This window comes from Anguilla rostrata, chromosome 5 (assembly GCF_018555375.3).
Source record: "Anguilla rostrata isolate EN2019 chromosome 5, ASM1855537v3, whole genome shotgun sequence".
Taxonomy (NCBI): domain Eukaryota; kingdom Metazoa; phylum Chordata; class Actinopteri; order Anguilliformes; family Anguillidae; genus Anguilla; species Anguilla rostrata.
Genome location: NC_057937.1, coordinates 51939847 through 51957581, shown reverse-complemented (window position 1 = coordinate 51957581; position 17735 = coordinate 51939847). Strand labels below are relative to the sequence as shown.

At 43.3% G+C, this 17735-nt stretch overlaps 1 protein-coding gene and 1 long non-coding RNA gene across 2 annotated transcripts in view; one reads left to right on the top strand and one right to left on the bottom strand.

Annotated features, from left to right (window-relative positions):
• Window positions 1-11978, bottom strand: part of LOC135255625 (dual specificity protein phosphatase 8-like) — a 53464-nt gene extending 41486 nt beyond the window's left edge. Inside the window, exons 1-2 of the mRNA XM_064337053.1 lie at window positions 11650-11978; window positions 4769-5117 (exon numbers count right to left, since the gene is read on the bottom strand). Of these exons, the coding sequence (XP_064193123.1) occupies window positions 4769-5107 (339 nt within the window). The 5' untranslated portion in view covers window positions 5108-5117; window positions 11650-11978. The remainder of the gene's footprint in view (window positions 1-4768; window positions 5118-11649) is intronic.
• A 5479-nt stretch (window positions 11979-17457) lies between these two features.
• Window positions 17458-17699, top strand: LOC135255624 (uncharacterized). Its single transcript, XR_010330224.1, has 2 exons — window positions 17458-17506; window positions 17574-17699. It is a non-coding gene; the product is annotated as an uncharacterized LOC135255624 (long non-coding RNA).
• Window positions 17700-17735: the final 36 nt, after the last annotated feature.

The following is a 17735-nucleotide window of genomic DNA, read 5'->3' as shown; positions in this document are numbered from 1 at the left end:
AGATGAATATTTTATGATGGAAATTTGCACACAAGAACAAAACACCTGTAATACCAAACACCACCCGTGTCACCTTGCACTGTCAGTCCTGAGCCCAGGACGTGAGCTCATTGAGGCACGGTGCCTGGGTGTGTTTAAATGACCCATCTGCCCGGATCCCTCCGCGCACGGTTTTTGACTAAATGCTCCAAAGCCAGCAGGCTGTTCAAGGTCAGCTGTGCAGGTTTAACATTCAGCTTGTTAACGCGATGTTCTTGACTGGAATCACATTGGCTGAATCCTCACTCAGGTGTTAAGGGTGTGATGGAAAAGCACACTGTCTGAAACAATTATGGTTACCTTTCTCTCACAGAGACTCACATCCCAATCGCAGTAAAAGTCTGCATATGGTTGTGATTACATGAATAAATGTATTCATGTTCCACTAGGAAATGTAGAAGGACCCCTGTCCACTTATGGGCATTTTTAACTTTAGAAAACACACACACCTCACTCTTAGTTAGGACCAGAGCAAAGAGAAGCATGATATGAGAAAGTATCGCATTCACAGACAATCGATGCATCCAAAACAATTAAGCGTTTTATTCTGTGACAACTTTCAGTTCAAGCAGATCTTCGAAAGAACAGGAAAGCCCCTTTGAAATCAAGCATCCTGAATTCAAGGTGTCATGATGGTGAGTGACATCATCAGTTTCTTACTCAGTGACATGATTGTTTGTTTATGTACAAGCTTTACTTCCCTGTCAGTTTTTCCCCCCTTTTTTATTTGCTATTGCTGTTACTGTCAATGTGGACAAAAGATAAAAGATCTGTGTCAGATTAAAAGTAAACTTCCCTCAAACATCAGTCCAGCTCCAGAAAAACTAACTCTTAAATGCTCATGGCAACCTGGCGAAGGCCAGGCCGCTCTGTCAATTAACCCGGTGACGCCAGTAAACTCAAAGCACAGACCGAGCTGGTGGAGATGATATAATGACAGACAATGGGCTGATTGTGCAGGGCCCAGAGCACTGCGCTCTGAGGCGATGCCGTAAGACAGAGACGCCAGCTGAGAGAAGCCAGGCTCAGCCTACGCGCTAACAGGAAGCACTGAGCTCATCGCCGCGCACAAACAAGCCACCGTGTCACGTGACATGATGTAAGGGGCTGACATCGTATTCGGGAGACGTGCCTTCGCTCAGAATCAAGAGGCATGGACGGCCCCCTTGAGGCCTGCCCCCAGACACTTCAGATTTGGGATCAGAAACATGCATGTCGGTTTCACCCTCCAAATGGGAGCCTTCTGTTTAGCATAGAAGGATGGAAAAGAACAAACTGTATCATTCACACATGCGATGCGTCTCCCGTGCCCATAATCTCACCCTGAAGTGGGAGACAGCTCTTCCGGAACACTCCCCGCCAAATTCACTTAATACCAGGAGGGCCTTTCATAACAGGCGGCTTCTGAAACACAAGAACCCTACTGCGTGTCTCAGGTACGAATCATGTGACCGCTGAGTCCAAATTTCCTCTATCAAATTGAGGAAACAAAATCTCCATGGCACGTAGATGGGATGGAATTTTAGCCCGTTTTGGCCATGGAACACAACAACAGCACACTCCGAAAATATTCTAAAAACCGTCTTACAGCTTCAGCGCCATAATCAGGCCTGTGTTGGAAGATTTTAATTATAAAGCCCTTTTTTTTTGTTTTGCCGTGTTTGCTGAGCACCTGCCTTCGCGTCAGTGTTTATTGTTCACTGATTCTCGGACGTAATCCTTGAACCGTGAACTCACATTGAAATCATCAAAGCGCCGGTCACCGCTTCGAATTGCATTACTCTGCCCTGAACTTTGCAATTGTCCACAATGACGTAAGCGCTGCCGGTGAATTGAGTAACTTTCAAGACAGCCTCTATGAACCACTCAACTTCAAAGTCACGGAAAACCTTGTAAGCTTTCAGCCAAGGAAGAGACTGTATCGAGTTACATATGAGGGCTATTGCCTGTTTCTCAGTGAATGCCAGTCAGCACAGACAGTGAGACTCTTCAAAGTGAATCCAAATTGCAAACATATGACAAAAGATCCTGTTTCAACCCAAATTTCTTTAATCTCCACATGGGTTCGTGCAGAACATGAGGCGACATGAGTTGCGCCCGATCCTGCTCCCCAAACCCGATGCATGAAATACTGTTCGTCAATGTCACATGGAAATTATTAATCAAGCATTTGCATAATTTAAAAAAAATTCATTGGTTGGATAGTTGCCTGTGGAGATAGAGATTTTTCCATGTTAGCTTTTGGTATATTGAATTAAAAACTTGTCTGAATAGGGATACGAATTAGCATTGTCCTGTACTTTCAGGGTCAAAGCTTGAAAGGACACCAGCTCTGTCCCTAAGGCAGAGACCACTCAACATGCTCTCCACAGCCAGCACACAGGGCTGAGCCAGGCCTGACGCAAGCCCCTGATCCACCCAGACGGCCTCTTTCACCACAGGAGCCCATCAGCTGCGACCAGCTCATTCAGACCAGCGGCAGCCAGGATTAACACAGGCTGGAAAACTATCCCGCCCACAAGCAGCGGAGAGACAACATCAGCACACCGAGGGGAAAAGAGTCCAGTTCCCCAAGAGAATGCTGTTAATGAAATCTGCAGGAGCACCTTTGGGCTGTGATTTTACCGCTGAACAGCGCACCCATACTTCACGGTTTAATGCACTTCGGGTCACGCGTTGCACTGGCCTGCCTGAGGCTGGTGTGATCTGAAACGGACCAAGTGCAGAGCCGTGGGGGACACCTACCATTACCTCTCAATGAGAACAGAAGGCTCACCCATGCATGGTTATTTCCTGCACTCATACTGATGGATGGACATAATGGGGGTCTTTTACTTATATTATCAGATGGCGTTCCATCCACCGTTTCTGCCCTGTAGCAGTGCTTGGTGTCCTGATTACAAGTGTGGGGGGGGGGGTTCCCTCCTCCAGCCTGTGGAAGCTCAGCCCAAATGGCACCAGCACCCACACGAAGGGGGTGATGTCATGCTTAACCAATTACCAGTTATACAAAGGGAGTGATGTCACGTCTAACACAAAAAACTGCTCTCCTCCAGCTCTAGCTCTATCTGAAACTGTCTCCTCTCCTAAGGCAGCGATAATGAGTGAACAGTCATGTTTCTGCTTTTAGTCTATACTCTGTGAAGTGTGGAAGGGAGCATATAAAAATTAAGCACTCAGTAGCCACCAGTTCTCAGCTCCTCTGGCAAAATGAGATACCTGCACCTTCTAAAGATAGTGAGAGAGAGAGAGAGAAAGAGAGAAAGAGCTGCTACCCTGCCCCCATCCCCATTAGGCTGCATGTCTCTGTTCCCATAAGCGAAATCTTCCTAAAAATGCATGTGATTTATCAGTTAATCTATTTAAAGAGGAGAAAAAGCAATTAAGTTCATCAGAATTGACTGTAATGTAGCATTTAAGGAGACAAGGGGCTGCCAGAAGCAGTTATGTCACAACCCCAGGTCAACATTCTGTCAGTGTGAAAAAGCGCTTAAAAATGGAACCTTTTTTCAGTTCCCGTGGCACAGAAAGGCACCTCTACCTCCTCCGCTTATCTGCAGTTAGTGCTGGAAAAAAAAATGTCTAAAAAGGACAGTCGCATAGTATTATGGGAGGCACATGCATGAGAGGTCAGGAGTGAAATTTAACACTGGGGACACGCTAACAGCACACATCGTGTGAATACCAATCACACTGCGGGGTGTGCCAAAAAACTCCAGCGTCTGGGGAGCCCATGCTGCTCTACCATGGGCAAAAGTCTTGCAGGACTACCTCTCAATGTTACCACAACCTTCCGCAGCATCACCGCAATGTTTTCAGGGCACCAAACAATCCCTACAACAGCTGGAGGGAAAAAGGCGCTCAGCCCTAAGCTCATTCGCTGTGAAATATGACGGACAGCGCCATTCCTCCACCAGGACTTCCAACAAACGTTTCCCGCAGTTTCACAAGGCGCTTTCCGATGCCGTACGGGAGCTCACGTGCAGGGGAGTGGAAAAAAAGAGATCATATTCAACGAGAAGACCTGAGAAGCCCGAGGGGTCCGGTTTCAGGGTCGCTGATAAACTGCGAGCCCAGGCCGGCCTTCCTCATATAGCACTGGGCGGATCAAGTGTGGCGACAGGCCAGGGGTGCGAAGTGACAGGAGAATTTTTAAACGCGAGGGGCTCTGGGCTCTGGGCTTGCGAGAGACAGGCTGAAGCCAGAGAGCTGAGAGTGAGAACCAGGAAATGGAGATAAGTCTGGGGAAATTCCACCATCTGCTGTGCTTCCACCACACGTCACCCTGACGCGCGTCACACGTTATAACCAGCCACGCCACGAATGAACACCGTCTCGGAAAACACCGGGGCTCCTGAATTTCACAGGCCCAGGCAGAAGCTGCTAAGTGTGAGCGTGCCACTCTTATAACAGTGGCTCCCTACCCTGCTCCTGGAGATCTACCATCTGTCCTGTAGGTGTTCATTTCAACCCTAATTTGGCACACCCGATCCTACTAATTAGCAGCTCGACGAGATCTCTAGCTGCTGAATGAGGTGTGCTTTGTTAGGCTTTAAGTGAAAACCAACAGGATGGTAGATTGCCAGGAACAGGGTGGGGAACCCCCACCTTACAAACACTGCATCCTCTGATGTAACTGCGTATGTAATTCTGACTGCACACTTCCTCCTGTTGCTATGCTGTGTGTGTGTTTTGTGTGAGGGAAAAGGGGTGCGGCGGGGGACCCCACCTTGGCCTTGCTGTTGGGCTGCAGGAGCTCGGTGACAGACACCTTGTCCTGCTGCAGCCTCCTCTTCACCAGCTTGGAGCAGCAGACGTTGACGGAGCTGAGCACGTGCAGGGCGTTGTACTCGGAGAAGGTGCGGCTGTCGATCACCAGTGCGCGCCCCGCCCCTCGCTGCAGCAGCGCGGCCAATCGCTGGGCGTCCATCGCCTTGCGCCGGCCCCTCTCCTTCTCCCCGGCCATGGTTGCCGTGGAGGGCGGGGTCACGCTGGGGTCACGCGGAGGGGACGGAGAGGAAGAGGGATCACAGACGTGGGACCGGTGAAGATCCGGTGCTCGGGGCATCCATGGGACCCTGGGATACACAGAGAGGAACAGTGGACTTTAGCGTACGAGGTCTGCATACAAAGGGACACCCTAGTAAAATATACAGAGGTCTAAATAAGGAATTCACACTTCCCCTTTTCTCAGAATTTGGAAAGCCCAACTGTATTTGCAAGGTCATCGCTGCGAGCTCTCTTGTCAATTAGGGAGAGCCCAGACAGGAAGACACACTCCTCTGTAATGTGACGTCACCCACTGCTCCTCCTCACTCCAGACTCTACAGGTGAGCTCACGCAGACATTACATCACAGGAGGCCCTGGATGCGCAGCTTGCGCAGGCAGACTGTGGTCACCCAGCTGGCACCAGGGGGTCTGCGGCGCGTAATGAGTCACAGACGTCCCGCCGGCTGACGCTCCTCCCTCCCTGCGCAACCCTGTGTACCGCAACCCGCCTCAGCCACCACTGACAGACCCACCATGGGTCCTCGCCCTCTGTTTGGGAACGCCAGCCTCAGAATGCACTCTCAGATACGGGCTCTCAATGTCAGTAAGGTGGATGGGGAGAGGGTCAGCCATACAGAGTAGAGCGATCATGCCCTGAGATCTGAGATACAGAAATATCAACACAAACCTGTTATTTCCCCAATCGCAGCTTTGAAAAAACACTAGGCATGTAAAAATAGCCCCACTAAAAAGGGATTATTTGTGGGGTTATTTCTGACGACAGCCAGATGTGTGGCTATTTATTCAGCTCTCTTTCACCCCAAAAACAAACAGATCAGCCTGGGAGAAGCGCAGAGGTATTCACTTCCAAACAAAATGATCAAGGAATAACAAAAAACGGGCCTGCCGTGGTCCGCTACGCACAACGCAGTCGTGTTTGTTGTTGGAGACTTTTAAAAAGCACTTTTGTGAGTCGGCCTTTGAAACAGGACACTGTCGTGGGAGGGTACACACAGCATGTGGGGTTTTCTTCTTTTTTTTTTTTTTATAAAAAAGGAGAACTCCGAACGCGTGCAATAATAAACTGCCCCCGCTTTCAAAATAACAGGCATGATTGGCCGGGTCTCCTTTGTCTTTCGGATTAGGCCCCACCCCCTCCGCTCCTCCAGACTGGATTTACGGCACCGTTAATTACCGGCTGTTACAGGGCGCTGAATTAGAGGGCGGTGCAGGCACATACCGCAGCATTTCACACTACCTCTCGCAGTCACACACAACCTTCCAAAATCCGGAAAATTCCACGGCAACAGAAAGAATATCTGACCGTGGTGCATAAAGCATTGCTGATGACATCTTCTGGAAAGAATGTTACAGAAGAACTGGTGTTGTCTCTGTAATAAAAGTGTAATGCTGCATCAGAATGGGCTTTGGGGACATTACTTTAAAACACATATTGAATCCCAGTCAAGCGGTGTTTTAGCCCCAGGACTATAACACACTGGGGGCTCAAACCCTCGACCCTCCTGTGAGACAGAGTGAGATGCACCTACCAAACCCTGCAGACTGCACAGGCCTGGCTGGCTTTCTATTTCCCTCCCTCACTGACTGGAGGCAGAACTACACCACAAACCATCATGGAAAACAGCAGCCAGGAATGTATGGATTCAGGAAAGTACAGGCCTGCAGACAGCACTATATTCAGTACATAGCAGAACCTCATTTCTAATTATAAACGTGAGTCACCAGCTCTATGGTTCACTTGCCTCGGCCAGCTGCTCTGGTGATTGACTACAGTGCCATGCATGCCCCCCTACTCCCTCTCACTGTCTCTCCCTCACCTCTCACTCCTCCTCACCCTCCACTCACCCTCTCACTCCTCACCTTCTCATCACCTCTCACCACTCTCACCTTCACTCACCACTCACCTTCTCACTCACTCCCACCTACCCTCTCACTCATCCTCACACTCACCTTCTCTCTCACCCTCTCACTCATCCTCCTCACTCACCCTCACCCTCTCACTCATCCTCACACTCACCTTCTCTCACCCTCTCACTCTCCTCCACTCCCTTCTCCTCACCCTCTCACTCTCTCCTCACTCTCTCCTCACCTCACCTTCTCTCACCCTCTCACTCATCCTCCTTACTCTCTCACTCATCCTCACACTCACCTTCTCTCACCCTCATCCTCTCACTCACTCTCTCGCTCACCCTCTCATTCACCCCCACTCACCCTCTCAGTGAGGGATGCCACCCCAATATGGAATGGCCACAGAGAACTGGACCAGTGTGCGAGAAGTCAGAGAAAACAGACATGAATCCACAGCCCTCCCTCTGTTATGTTGTTTAATGTGTCATAAGATTGCATTACTCTCGTTGTGCACCCAGTTTAGGGTTCAAGGCCTAAATCCTCACACTTCCCAAAAATGCCTCTACCGTTTCCCACAAGAAAGCATGGAAAACTGGGCTTTTTGCACTGTGAATTCAAACCGAAATCAGAGATATTACATGCATGACATAAAACAGTGCAACCATTTCATTTAAACCAATTGTTTTAAAATGTGTTTTCTTTCACATGTTGCCTCCTCAAGACAGATTCTGGGATATCTTCCAACTTTACTCGCAACTTGGGAGAGCAATGCATGCAGCAGTGGGCAAAAGAGTGTGCGTACGACCCCTGCTAGCTGTGGATAATAATATTAAACCTCAGTCTTCCATAGGAATGAAGATGGCCCAGAGGAATAGCAGACAGACAAAAAGAGTGAGAAAGATCTGATCAAACCTAGTGCCCACAAAATCACTCAAAAATCCTGCCAGAGTGAGCTGCAGTGGACAGGTTTTCTATTAATGTTATTGCCAAGAGAGATGATCTAAGGTCAGCGTTTCCAATAATTTTTTTAAATTCAGTTCACAGTTTACCCAGTATTTGGCTGAGATAAAACGTGATTTACCAGACTCACACATTCAGCTCCGTTCATTCACCTCATTCACCTTTGCTGGCAGGCCTCCATGATGCTGTGGTTACGTCAGTCTAAATTACACCTATTGTGCCAGCCTTTCCCCTGAATTTCAATGACCTCACTCTAATTGGACTAATTTCCATAATTCGTAAGTACACCTATTCGTGTGCTTATGTGGCGTGAGGACAGAGACAATCGATTGTTCACTGAAGATGGTCACGACTCAAGGTTACATGCAGAACATCGAGCACGCATGATAAGGCTCTTTTTAGTTTTAATTTTAGTGGGTGACGATGATAATGACGCACTCAATATCACTACAGCAGGGACACAGTGCTACTGCACTAGATACCCAGTATCACTGCAGAACGCATACACTATCAGCCTGTCACTGCAGTACACATACACTATCACTGCAGTGTGCATCCACTCTCACAGCAACACACATCCACCATCACTACAGAAGACATCCACTACAGTAAATATCCATTATCACTGCTGAATCCATTATCACAGCAGTAAATATCTGTTATTACCGCGGTATCCATTACCACAGCAGTAAATATCTACTTTCACTGTAGTTTGTGGCTCTTGAGAGCCATTTATAAAGCACTCTGCTACAAAAGGTAACAATTCTGTAAAGGACGAACAACCCAGGGGTCACTGCCCACCACAAACAGATGTGCACATGCACACACACACACAACGTACTACATTTACCTTAGTAAGCTGCTACTCGCAACACACCTTCCCTTTGCAGGCGAAACTGTAATATTCCAATCAATCAAATCAACACAACATATTTATGCAACCTGCCCTTACCGGCCTCTCCACACAACAAGAGATATGATTAGAGCTGCTAAGCTAAAGTCCAAAAGCCCCAGCCAAGGGAACTGAACAATTCTTATTGCTTCTCCAGGTCCAGGGGTGTTGTCACAATCTGCAGTGTATGTTAAAACCATAACTAACATCTGGGCTCCACTTGATTTGTTTATAAGATGGCACGTTGTGTTTACAAAAAAATAAGATGAAAACAATTATAAAATGGACATGCCTAGTTATGGTAGTACTTACTGTCTAGAATATCAGCATTCTAGCCACGTGTATGGTAAATTCATGGTACGTCATTGCTACATGAATGAACGGTTCACTGAGGTAAACCGTTTTTAATAAACAAAACTGACAGCAATTAGCGGGCTAGTGAATTCTAAATTGTTGTGCACTGTGCAATGCTGAGTAGTAGTTAGCCAGGCAGCTGTGGCGCTACATGGTCTTTAAATCTGCCTGCCTTCTATCAAAGACCATACCAAAGACAGACCTATTGGACAGAAAGATGATTCACTTGCAGGTTCCCTCAAGTCAATGTCATTCACACTTAGCCAAAAAGCAGCAACTATGGGACTATCTGTCATGGAGGTCACCAAAAGTCATGACCTCAATTACTTTCAATCAGGAGGTCAACAACAATTAGATTTTTATGACCTCGCCAGGGCTGTTTCAGAAGGTAAAAATATAACAAAACAGAACCAAACAGAACTTCACATAGTAGACTGATTGTTTCCTCATATTAGTACCAGTGTGCAGTTGTTCCTGTTTTATTTTTCACTGGTGTCAAGACGACAGGCTAAAACATGAGCCAAATAGAGAGTCCAGCTGTTCACTTCAGACAATATGTTCCTAACAGTAGATCTGAACACACACGGCTGATTTCCACTGTCATAGAGACACCACGGCTAATGCAGATCCTATTTTCTGACTCTTTCTAAAATGGAAAGCAGAACATTCTCATTCGGGCCTACCTGGATCAATAACGCCGTAAGATCCAAATGGACACTGAATTAGTTCTTTATATGGCTGTTACTGCTACAGTTTTCATTTTTAGTAAAACACTGATTATTCCAAACTAAGTTTGGAATAATTCTTTCAGGAATCAGTATAATTTACATGTTTCTAGTGGCATATAATTTATATAAATCCTTCATAAAGATTACGACATGAGAGTTGAAAAATAATACAAGCCCTGAGCTTTATTTTAATTCTCAAAAATGTGGGTAATATTCAACTTAAACAATGATTCAACTCAATCACCCAAAAAACACTGCAAATTATACATTTATTTTTTAAAAGGGTCAGACATAATCATACCTCTGTTTTCAGTACTTTATGTACTCAACAAAACACTACTCGGTTGTCTTCTAGTGTTTATGAGATTGGTGAACATATTTGGGGGACATTTGACAATTCTGCCAAACATAATCTTTTCAGATCTCTGCTTGTGTACTACCCTCTTCTATTCAAACCTCAAATGATCAATCTGGTTCAAGTTTGGATACTTAATAGTCATTGCAAAATGGAAATGTTGTTGTCAGTTAGCAATTTCTCGGTTGATTTTGATGCTTGGGATTATTGACTTACTGAGAGATCCAATTGCTGCAAATTTGAGCTTCCTGGTATAGGATCCAGGTTTTTGCCCAAAATCTCTCTTGCTGAAGCTAATTACAGTATCAATAAACTTAAAAGACAGAGGAGAGACTGGTTAGGGCCCAAACTAGAATGATAATGATGAGTATGGCCCAGTTGCTCTAATCAGTTTTATTCAGTATGTTGTTTATACTGCTATACAGCTAATGATGAAGTGTTAAATCCATACTGACGAGCAACATTTTACTTTGCTAAATGACATCTCCGAACCAAAGAATTTAAAAATGTAAGGAAGGGTAACCGTTTTAATCTATAATGATATTTGAACTGTACCAAGGGAAAACAAGCTATAACATCTTATAAAATATTTAAATATGATCCAGATATTGTATAACCACGAAGGAAGGTGACAGTCAATTGCCGACTACTGGGGTGCAGTTGATCACCTTACAAGATTTTCATATCCGTTATTTTAATTCAAGTTCTCTAGTCTAAAGAATGCGACCAAATACATAGATAAAATGCAATAACACGAAACACACGGGCTGTAAACCAAAAAGGTTCAATATTGGAGGGGAAAACAGATAAAGCCGAAAAATATTCACCCTATTTTGACCTCCCTCCTTCTCATTTGAAGTACCGTACAGATTTATCATAAGTCGTTTCATTTCCACCAAATACTTTAATTATGTAGACCAAAACAGGTGTAGGCCTACTTCCTGTAATGTTAAAATGGTCAGCTACATCTATTATCAGCTAAGGCCCCATTGGTCATATCGAAATATATATTGTGTTGGAAAGAAAATCGACATGATAGGGTATAGATAAAATGGAAACCTATTTTTCAGCAAAAAGTTGCCAAATAGTCTACATTAGAATATTGCTACAATATAATATGGAGCGATACTATCAGTTATCAGCGACACTGCGTGATAGCCAATCCCCAACAGGAAAATGGACAGATGTAAAGTTACCATTCGTCGCAGAAAATTCTACTGATAATTGCCATGCTCGGTGATTACCGTGACTCTTCCTGAACTCATGTATAGGCTACGATTGTGCTAGCTAGCTAAATAACCAGTTAATACACCAAGCCACGACGAATTCCGAGGTAGGACCGCGAATGTCCCCGGCAACGGAAATAATTAAACACCAGATTTTCGTAACGCGAGGCACATACAAGGAGAAAACACGGACCTTTAAAATAGACAAATATCATTTGTAAAATGCATAAACTCACCTCCTTTTCCGCAGTTACTTGATTGTGTTATGCTAATTTCCATATGAGACTCGAAACCCCAAAATAAACGCTGTTTTAGGTATGTTTACAAAGCATGGGTAGGCGAGCTACTGTACGCGGGTTGACAGGAGTAGTCAGCTGCACTGCGTTTATTGTGCCGTTAGAAATTCCAGTGCAGAAAAAAAACACAAATAGGAATGGCACCAATTATTTCCCTTGTGTGCGGGACACTGTGGTTGGTTTAGACCGGAGAGATAAGCAATCTGCATTTACAGGGTATTAGTGATCCAGGAAAACAGAAGGTGCACTTTAGCACTAAAAATGAACTAAGGATGAGGTCATGCTTTTGAAAAAAACCTAAAGCTAACGTCACCTTCAACCAATCGGAGCTGGCGGCTCAGGGATACGGTGACGTCACCCTACCAAGTCCATAGATTAAAGGGACAGAGGGCCGCCGCAGCAAAAACTGTAGAATGGTCGAGGATAACCATCTTGCGCAGTGTCCGACAACACAGCAAAACGCGCTGTGCGTGAATTCAGTAGAAGTCATGCCGCCGCGCAAGAATTTATACGTTAACTTCCTTAGTTTCTTTAAAGCCTCACGCGATTCGTTGTTAATTGTCGTTCATGTTTTCTCTCACGTCTCTCTGTTTTCTCGTCATTTGACGCTCAGGTGTCAGGGGTTTTTCCTCAAATTAAATGGACGGACTCTCTTAATTTGCTCTGAGCAGAGGAAATAATGTTACCCAGTTTGTTGTTTTCATAGATCACATTTCTCCTGAACTGGTTGGTTACCAATGACAGATTATTATCCGTATAACAATTCTTGTTCTAATATAAGTATGGTGCATGCCTGTTTGAATATCTGGACAGCTTTCTTTGTTTTACAAGGGCATCTAATGTAGTAAAAATTGAGTATCTGATGTGTAAGATATTGCTGGAAATCAATGTCAGCAATAAAGTGCAACACGAAATGTCTGCTGCATTAGGGGATCACTGACATGTATGACGTAGAAGCACCCAGAGATCAGAGATCCCTATCTAAGGCGATTGCCTATGAATAGTACTGTATATCAAATTAACCAGCCCCTTAGAGATCGGTCTAAAATCTGCAGTGTTGCATCAGTCATTGTGTGCAAGCAAATAACAAATGATTTTGTTTGAGGTCCTTGCTTATACGATCTCAAAACTGGACTGCACCCCACTGTGTCTGGTTCCTGTGAAAACTGTGGCTGCAGGTGAAAGTTACAAACACGTTGTGCAGTCACTTGAGCATGGAGGAACAAGAGAGGTGATATCTGGTGACAAGTCAGGGATTAAGTCTGACTTCAGTGGACTTTATACAGTTAAGGAAATGGTGTATTTTTATTTGATTACAGAAGATCTCTACTTCATTTAGATACATTAAAATAAAATCTCACAATGTTGTAAAGAAATGTTGAGAAAAGTTTGTTTGTTTTGGTGTGGTTTTGGGGTTGGGATTGGATTATTTTTAGGTTTTTGAAATGCGAATTTATGGAGAAAGTACACTGTGGTTAGAATTATGATTAGAATTAAATATGGGGTTAACTGTGCCAGTCTGAAAATGAAAGCAGCTTTTAATAATAATAATGAAATATAGAAGAAGAAGAAATGTCTGGGGGCCAACATTTAGTGAGTAAGGAGAGTTCCCTTAGGGTTCTACAATACAATTTTATGTATAGCCATTTTTTATATTTATGTTTGAATATGAAATGGTTTATTGTAGATGCAATAGAATATGCTAGTATTATTGCAGAAAACATAATAATGTGAACTCCTAATGTAGTCCTCATTCCATTGCCAGTTATAAGATTTGTGCATGAAATGTGTATTTGTTTAGTTAGGTAAATGTTTGGTGCAGCACCACAGTTTTTCTGATGACCATAGTCACTGAAAGACGCATTTTTCTTTGAGCATTCCTGTCCTGGATGTTTCGAGGCCCAGAACTCATTAACCAGGATGAGTTATTCAAATTACTGAATGAAAAAGGAACAATTATGATACTCATAATTCAGACTAACATCTGGGGTTCCGTGTGAGAAAGTGTCTAAGTTATTGCATCATACCTGCAACTCAGCAAATATCCCACTGTACAGGCTCTTCCCTATCAGTTCATCTAATATTGGACTTATGATTATTCACAGGTTCAGCTGTCTGCTGAAGGTGCAGAGGGCTGCACTTAAAAGTCTACATTCTAGTTGTTGTCTAGTTTTCTATGCATATTAAGAAGCTAAAGGCATGTCCTGAAATGGTTTGTCTAAAAAGAAAACACTGACCCCTGATGGAAAGTTTTTGCATTGCACCCTGGAGCCTGATTAGAAAAGATATTCAAAAACTGGGGTGTCAGAGACCAGTGTTGGATCCATTGGTTTTGACCTTGTTCCTTTAATTTGGTGATTGGCTAAAGAATCAACAGCCCTTTTTCTTAATTGCTTTATGGGAATCATTGATAAGTGATGACATACTGTACATTCTTTGAAATTTGCTTTTATTATGATACAAAACACAATTCATATCCATTACCAAATTGAAAAGAAAGGAAAATATCATAGACATGATGACTATGTTTGCTGATTGGACAGGTCAAAAACATGTATCATAGATTTAGCTGACTTGATAAGCATCACCATTAACCATTTAGTCAAGATAAACAAAACTTTTTAACCAAAAGCAACATTAAACTAACATGATGTAAGCCACCAGAGAGCATTTCGATAGGTTTTACAAAACAGCAATATTTAAGACACAAAATAACTTGTATAGCTGCCTCTGAATATGAAAATATATGTATTTCTAAAGTTAATGTCTTTGTCACTGATTCATAATCAATGAAACACTGCAGTTAATGAAAAGAGATTAAATCAATATCACCTTAACTCATTAGGATATCAATATCATATCAGAATCATCCAAATACTGCCAGCACTCAACCCTGTGGATGGTAAAGGGTATCGAAAGTAACACTTTCAATGCAGTCCATGTTTCACATTTTTGGGAAAAGCAAAGAAAGAAGAAAAAGACATTCTAGATAGCTGACAGAAAGTATACATTCTGTAATTTTGGTTTCTTTTCCCTGTATTGGGGATCTGGTCATGGTTGAGAGCTCCTTATTTTAGATTGCTCCCTTCATTCAAAAAGCATCTTCTTTCAGGATAAATGAATACTTGTGGGGAGCTGTGAAGTAGGGAGATTACAGATCCCTATAATCAAGCCCAAACAAAGCCGATGTTTATGAAGGGCACTGAGGAAGAGGCACGACAGGAAGTAACACTGCACATTTTTGCCTTTTAACATAAAATGTTTATATTTTGAGAAATGAAATTCGGTCTTATTAAAATTCAAAATAATTACTCTACTGGACTAATTTATGTGGGAAATTTGCAGGGAAATCCCAGCACTCATTGAGTTCATTATTAGTATTTTAATTATTAATAGACTAGATTAAGTATAGTACTGATTAATCGGAATTGATAAACAGTATATGATTAATAATTTTGAATATGGATTCAATATAACTTGTCTGAAGATACATAGAAATACAATGGCATTTATGCTGCACAAGGATCTGCTTGCTTTACTGTATTCCACTCCCTTGCAGCATAATTCATTCTGTTACCATGGTTACTTAAAATCTCAGGAATAAAAATGAATGGGATTAAAATGAGCCCAAAACCATTAACAAATGAGCATATAAATAAACCTCATTTGTATCAGAAGCATTAGTAGTATCCAAGCAACACCGTATGGTGAACTTTTTTAACAATAAACAACAGGAATATTAATGAGGAGACTTTCAGCAGACAGCCAAGACAATCATAAGGAGACAGGATTTGAGATACATTCCATCTTCGTCTTTTTGGGTAAAACTCCAGGAATCCACCCAAGGGTTGATATCAAAAAGTTCTCATAAAAGTATTTTTGCAGTACAAATGTAGAATGTATAAAAAAGGTTCACGAGGGAGCATGATAAAACTGTTACAAAAAAAGCATAATGATCAACCACTGGCTGTGGCTGTGGACCAGTCACAATTCTATACATGCAGTTCTTTAAAATCAATGCAGGGAAGCATCTAAGAAAACAGAAAAGTTACCAATACTAAGATAGTCCTTCTATCTGTTGCTCATAATACTGTGGGTGGACCAGTTCTACCTGTTTTAAGTACCATGCATTAGCTTCTTATACATGTACTATACTGTTAAAAAGCAATTAGCATATATACTGTAGGAGGAATATATTTATAGCAATACCTAATTCTATGTGTGGAATATATCTATATTTTTATGCTCCATTCAACTGCTATGTGATTCCACCATACATCAACACCATACATTAGAATAATTTTACTTTGAATGTAACATGAATGTTAATCTTTTAGAAAAGGAGACGTGATGGAATTTGTCGTACTTTAAACTGTGCCCTGCTAACCGTCTACTGTGATACAGTTCACATGATCCCTCACTAAACACCCCCTCTGTGTTAGACTGTCTCTTTCAACTGTGTGTTACACTTCAGGCTGTTCCTCACTAAACACCTCTTTTGTATTACACAATATACTGCCCTTCACTGAACTGTGTGTGTTACACTTTAGACTGTCCACGTACAGTATTTTCAGTGTACACACGAGGACAAGCAGCACATCAAGACTCTCTAATGTACAACTGCTGGCACTGACACTAGGTAAACCTTCTGAATGTCTTAATAGCTAGAATATACAGTAACATGGCATCGTATTTTATTTTATTACCGTTTAATTTTGAACTGTGAAACTCTGCTTCCATTAAGCACTGTCACTACAATCTAGCTTTTCCAGTGAACAGTAGTTTGTTCCCAAAACGTATCCTTCTTGAAATTGTTGTTTTAACAGAATAAATATTCCGAAGGAATTTGATATGATCTGAAGAGAATATGCTATTAGGTTTTATACTTCATGATTTGATAAGCATAAAGCCTCACTTGTCAGGCTCATCTAGTTGTACGTTGAGCTCCAGGTGAAGTGCAGGAGATGATTCAATCCAGCTCAACCACTGACCTGTAACATAATGCTGTAAAAATCTGGCTAGGACCAATCAAATTGCTGGAAACCAATTTCATTAAGTGCAACTTCCCTTTCCAAATGCTCAAGTGAGACTGTGTCTGGCGTTACAATTATCAGATCGACATTGATTAAATCCATTCAACAATCCACAGAACGCGCCATCCATAGCCCACTTTAACACTGAGTACCACACACAATGAGTACTGCTGGGTAATTCATCAGCCATGAAGAAAAAAAGAAACAAAAATGGGTTTATGGCAGAAAGACTGCAGCCACACTGCCAATATGGGCCTGAGAGAGATGCAGGAGTGTGTGTGATGAAGGAGTGTATGATGCAGGGGTGTGTGTGATGCGGGAGTGTGTGTGATGCAGGAGTGTGTGTGATGTGGGAGTGTGTGTGATGCAGGAGTATGTGTGTTGCAGTGGTGTGTGTGATGTGGGAGTGTGTGATGCAGGGGTGTGTAAGATGCAGGAGTGTCTGTGATGCAGGAGTATGTGTGATGCAGTGGTGTGTGTGATGTGGGTGTGTGTGATGCAGGGGTGTGTGTGATGTGGGAGTGTGTGTGATACAGTGGTGTGTGTGATGTGGGAGTGGGTATGATGCAGGAATGTGTGTGATACCAGTGGTGTGTGTGATGCAGGAGTATGTGTGATGCAGTGGTGTGTGTGATGCAGGGGTGTGTGTGATGTGGGAGTGTGTGTGATACAGTGGTGTGTGAGATGTGGGAGTGTTGATGCGAATGTGTGATACCAGTGGTGTGTGTGATGAAGTGGGTGTGTGATGGGAGTGTGTGATGCAGGTGTGTGATGTGGGTGTGTGATACAGTGGTGTGTGTGATGGGAGGTATGTGGTGTGTGTGATACCAGTGGTGTGTGTGATGCAGGAGTATGTGTGATGCAGGGGTGTGTGTGATGTGGGAGTGTGTGTGATACAGTGGTGTGTGTGATGTGGGAGTGTGTATGATGCAGGAATGTGTGTGATACCAGTGGTGTGTGTGATGTGGGAGTGTGTGTGATGCAGGAGTGTGT